Here is a 5,000-nt window from a genome sequence, read left to right as displayed (position 1 = left end):
TCCTTTGTTTCCTTTGCCTTTCCCCTTGTGGTTGTGTCACTCCTAATTCCCTCCCAAACGTGCCACACATGCACACACTTGCACGCATGCACACTTGCACACACTTGTACTCCCACACACGACAATCAGCGTAATTCCAGTAATAAACCAGCTCCTGCAGTTGTTGACTGCCTGGCATGCAGACGTCAGCGACAGCAGCAGAGCTCCGGACGGGAAGCACGGCCTGGTCACCAGCGGGTGTAGAGGAACCCGACAAGCAGGAACATGTACTGAGGCACCGTCCTGGCTCTGCCTTCTCCTCAGTCTTCTAATAACTCATCTTATTACCCTCTTCATACTTTATTGCCTTAATGTAGTATTGTGTTGTGTCTTGGTGCCTGATGGAAAACGTCACCAAGGTGTACTGAGTATATCAGATCTGTGTCTTCATCCTGGGTGAGAAGCCGCTGTGATGATGGTGACAACACGTCATCCTCCCGTATCTCTGCCGCTGGGAGCAGGAGGATTAGACATTGTTGAGAAATAGGACGAGGGAGGGAGGGAGGGAGGGAGAGGCGGGGGGAGAGAACGTGTTGGAGACATTTAGCGAACAAGACAACGTTTAGTCTCTGAAAGAACGGCCGTGCAGGACGGTGGTCGTGTCTCCTCCTCCGTGGCTTTGTTACAACGGCGGTAGGGGTCCCCTCCGACCGCTGGTCCCTTCAGAAAAGCGGTCTGGGTCCCCTCATACCGCCCCCCCCCTCCCCTGGCAGCACCGTAACCCCCCACTACAGCACCCACTCCAGGTCCTGGGTCATGGGGAGCTGTGGTCCTGCCCTCCCCCTGCTCAGCGGCGGCGCCCCCTACAGCAACCTTGGAGATGAAGCAGCACTCCGTGAAGAGAGTCTGAGCCTCACATGAAGAGAGTCTGAGCCTCACACAAGGAGAGTCTGAGCCTCACTCGAAGAGAGTCTGAGCCTCACACAAAGAGAGTCTGAGCCTCACACAAAGAGAGTCTGAGCCTCACACGAAGAGAGTCTGAGCCTCACGTGAAGAGAGTCTGAGCCTCACATGAAGAGAGTCTGAGCCTCACACAAGGAGAGTCTGAGCCTCACAGGAAGAGAGTATGAGCCTCACGTTTAGAGTCTGAGCCTCACGTGAAGAGAGTCTGAGCCTTAAACAAACAGAGTATGAGCCTCACATGAAGAGAGTCCGAGAATCACATGAAGAACACACACAGGGAGAAGGGCATGGCGTGGTTCACATCAGGGCCCCATGGAGAGGTGTGTATGACGTCCACATTAACTGCAGTTACTGCATTGACTGGCCTTCACTCTGTCTCGGTCTGCTTGGGTTTTCAGTCCTGCGGCTTAAATATTATCACAGTTTTCTTTCAAATCCTGTTAGTCACAGTTAATCTTTCTTTGGTGGCCCAACCCCCGCATGAAGAATCATGGAATCATCTCCAACGAGGTGGAATCTGGTTGGCCTCTCCCATGTGATCACCACAGAGCCCTACCCTGTTCCTGTCAGAGCCTGGACCGTGGTCATTCGTCTCCATCTTACGTGCCTGACCAGCGCTGGTCTTTCTGTCTTTCCTAAGACGTTTGTGAATTCAATAGTTCAAAATGGATCATTGAATACAGTAGACAGCGTTTCCTTTATATTTCCTCCCAGTTGGGAGGTCGTGTGGTGGTAGACTAGCTGGTTGTTTCCCAGTCAGTCACATGGTCAGGTGTGCTGCGCTGATATGAACCGACTGGATCTCCATCTCCATGGTTACCACCCATCCAGCGGGCGGCTTTGCTGCAGACGGAGGCTGATCCCCACATCTCCTCTGGGCCTTCTCCCTGAGTGGACCCGCAGTGGAGGGCTGGGGGTGGAGATGGAGTGAAGTGGGCAAACCTCCTATCCCTTTTTAGTTGGGGTCGTTCATCCACCCCTTAATCGTCGCGGGGCACTTTATCTGCTGCTGAGGACATAATGAGGGCCCTCAAGGAGCAGGAGAAGGTATCAGCCCCAGCCTCCTCCGAACCGGGTAACACAACCCGATGGTTCAGTCCTCCACCCCTCTGGGTCCTCCAGCCTGCAGGGTCCCCTCTGGGTCCTCCAACCCTCTGGTTCATCCAGCCTGCTGGGTCCTCCACCCCGCTGGGTCCTCCACCCCGCTGGGTCCTCCACCCCTCTGGGTCCTCCACCCCGCTGGGTCCTCCACCCCTCTGGGTCCTCCACCCCTCTGGGTCCTCCACCCTGCTGGCTCCCCTCTGGGTCCTCCTCCCTGATGGGTGGAGGACCTTCCTCCCCACAACGCCATGACAACAACCCCACCCTTTAAGTTGAGGACAAATCGCTTGTCAATTGTGAAAGAGATGGGGTTTATTTTTATGAATATATACACCCACCAAAATTATATCTATTGTTCTGCCTCTGTCTCATGATCGTCTGGTCCAGATCCGGTTGTCAGGGCGATGGTTCTCCTCACTTACCCGGACCATTTAGGTTTCTTAGTGAGACCGCACAAAGTATATTACGAAACACTTTACTGGTATTACAAATGTCTTTTACAAAAATGGTATGTTACAACATGTATCGCGTGGTTAGATTTTTGCAGATCTGATGAGCCATAGTGAGAGGAACGCCCTGAAAATACTGATCACAAAATGAAATACAAAATACATCAGTCCAACTCATGCCCTCTTTCTGGCCTCTTGAAATGATCCAGGTCCAAACTCATTGTGGACCTGGATAATTTTGCCTGTTCTATTCTTTCTCGAATCAATAAATATACTGGATCTAATGTTGTTTCAACCAGGAATTAAAAGTGAAATTAAATTGAAATTCTAGGGTCATTGAATATAAAGACACCAGTTTGCATTCAGTTTGAACCAGGAAATGGTTCAAACTGTTGTCTTTATACTCAAATGACCCTGGAACTTCAAGCTAGTTCCAAAGTACAACTTTGGAACGTCAGTGAAAGGCATTTGTAAATGAATAGAATAATAACAATACTAAAATGCACGTCTCTACAGATTGATAAAGATGGATCCCGGGAGCCAGGACCAAGGCCCGCGACCGTCTGACCACCCTGAGGGAGCGGAGGTCTTGGAGGCCCCCGGTCCGGGAGCCCCCCCACCACCGAAGACCCCTGAGGCCCCTCCCCCCGCCGCCCAGCCTAGGCCCCCCTCCAGCACCAGGCCCCGCCGTCCCCAGAGGACCCCCAGAGTGGAGGGGTCCGTCGACATCCTTGAACCCAAGCATGACACCGGAGCCGAGACCGGCCCCAGACCCGGACCGGCTGTTCCCAATGACGACGCTGAAGAGTGCAGCACCGACGGAGCAGGGCTTAGCCATCCCAAGCCCCCCGCGGCTGGCAGGAGCCCGGCAGACCCCCGGGGCCTGCGCACTAAAGGCCGGGCGGCCTCTGTCCCCTACGAGAGCGCGATCCGACCCCCGCCCCCCCACCTCGCCCCCCACGCCCAGAGGGCCTTCTCTGTGGTGGGCACGGCGGACACACCGGCCCAGAGCCTGGAGGACTTCAGGCAAGTCCTCTGCTTCCTATTCATCAGTGGGGAGGGAACTAACAGTGAGGAGAGACGTGATGTTCACTCGTATTAAAGCCTCCCCAACACCCCTCCCTCTCCTAGTCCCACTCCACTAACAGTCAAACACATATAGATACTTTATCACAGAGGTGTCCTAACTCCTCCCATCTCCAGGTCACATCCTATAGTTGCTCCATCACAGAGGTGTCCTTACTTCTCCCCTCTCTCTCCAAGTCTAAGATATGCACATAAAGTTTTGCCCAGAGTGGACCACAATCTTAAAAGGATCCCTAGGTGGATTGGCTCGTGGTTGAGCTCCTCTTATTCTTGGCAGGCTTCCTACTTCAGATATGCCTTTATTGTGTGAATAGCTGCAATAGCAAAGCTCTGCCGTGCGAGTTAAAGCAGTCGCTCCCATGTGATCCGTCTGCAGGGTGCACCTCATCACCTGGAACGTGGGCTCCTCCATGCCTCCTGACGACATGACGGACCTGCTGGGGCTGCGGGTGGGCGACGGGAACACAGACATGTACATCATCGGGTGAGTGCTCCCTCCGTGGTCTCTGCTCTGTGGTGTTCAGAGCCACCGGGCTGTCGGGGGATCCACGTGACACAACAGTGGAGGCTTATGCCGCTTTTCCACTGCATGGTACCAGCTCGACACGACTCGACTCGACTCGACTCAGCTCGCCTTTTTTGCGTTTCCACCGCGATCTAGTACCTCAAGTGGCTGCTTTTTCTAGTACCGCCTCGCTCTAGGTTCCAAGCGGCTGAGCCGATGCTAAAAGGTGACGTCGGCAGACGGCCGGCCACTGATAGAGAGTGTGACGAAGTCACGAGAGCGACATGGCAACCATGCTGGTAACGATAGAACAGCCATAGTAGCGCCGCAGCCAACATATTCCACTTCTTCAACATGCCAGCTAATAATACGAACACGAATACCATCGCATCGATGTTCTCCATTGTTGTTATGTGGGTTCTGTCCATGTGTGGGTTACGTAGGTGTTGTTTGCGTCGCGTACAAAAATACGTCACGGCCCTTTCGCGCAGACGACCCCGCCCACGTCCCGGAGGTACTATTTGCGGTGGAAAAGCACCCGCGCTGCTACCGTGTCGAGTCGTGTCGAGTCGTGTCGTGTCGAGTCGTGTCGTGTCGAGTCGAGCTACATGTGCGGTGGAAAAGCGGCATTTGAGGAATGGAGGTACTGTATTTAGCACCGAAGTACGATCAGGGTTGTTATCAGCATGAATTTATGATGGGATTATTGTTTACTTAATACACCCATCACAAGAATACTATACAATTCACAAATATATACAACTACTATATAACTTTGTTGTGTACATAACATAAACACAAGGTCTGTTATGGGGATTATTAGTGAGTCACTAGCTTCTGCAAGATACTCAAGAATCACCTTTTCAGAGTTCCCTTGACCCTTGACTAAAATCACCCGTTCTTACGTTCTTATTGTA

At 52.8% G+C, this 5,000-nt stretch overlaps 1 protein-coding gene across 1 annotated transcript in view; it reads left to right on the top strand.

Annotated features, from left to right (window-relative positions):
* The window catches only part of LOC130384815 (inositol polyphosphate 5-phosphatase K-like), a 22,426-nt gene that overhangs the window by 2,616 nt on the left and 14,810 nt on the right, over positions 1-5,000 (top strand). The window contains exons 2-3 of the mRNA XM_056593171.1: positions 3,009-3,518; positions 3,955-4,062. Of these exons, the coding sequence (XP_056449146.1) occupies positions 3,019-3,518; positions 3,955-4,062 (608 nt within the window). The 5' untranslated portion in view covers positions 3,009-3,018. The remainder of the gene's footprint in view (positions 1-3,008; positions 3,519-3,954; positions 4,063-5,000) is intronic.

This window comes from Gadus chalcogrammus, chromosome 6 (genome assembly GCF_026213295.1).
Source record: "Gadus chalcogrammus isolate NIFS_2021 chromosome 6, NIFS_Gcha_1.0, whole genome shotgun sequence".
NCBI classification, from domain to species: Eukaryota; Metazoa; Chordata; class Actinopteri; order Gadiformes; family Gadidae; genus Gadus; species Gadus chalcogrammus.
Note: the sequence above shows the minus strand (reverse complement) of the source record. Positions and strands in the feature narration are given on the sequence as shown.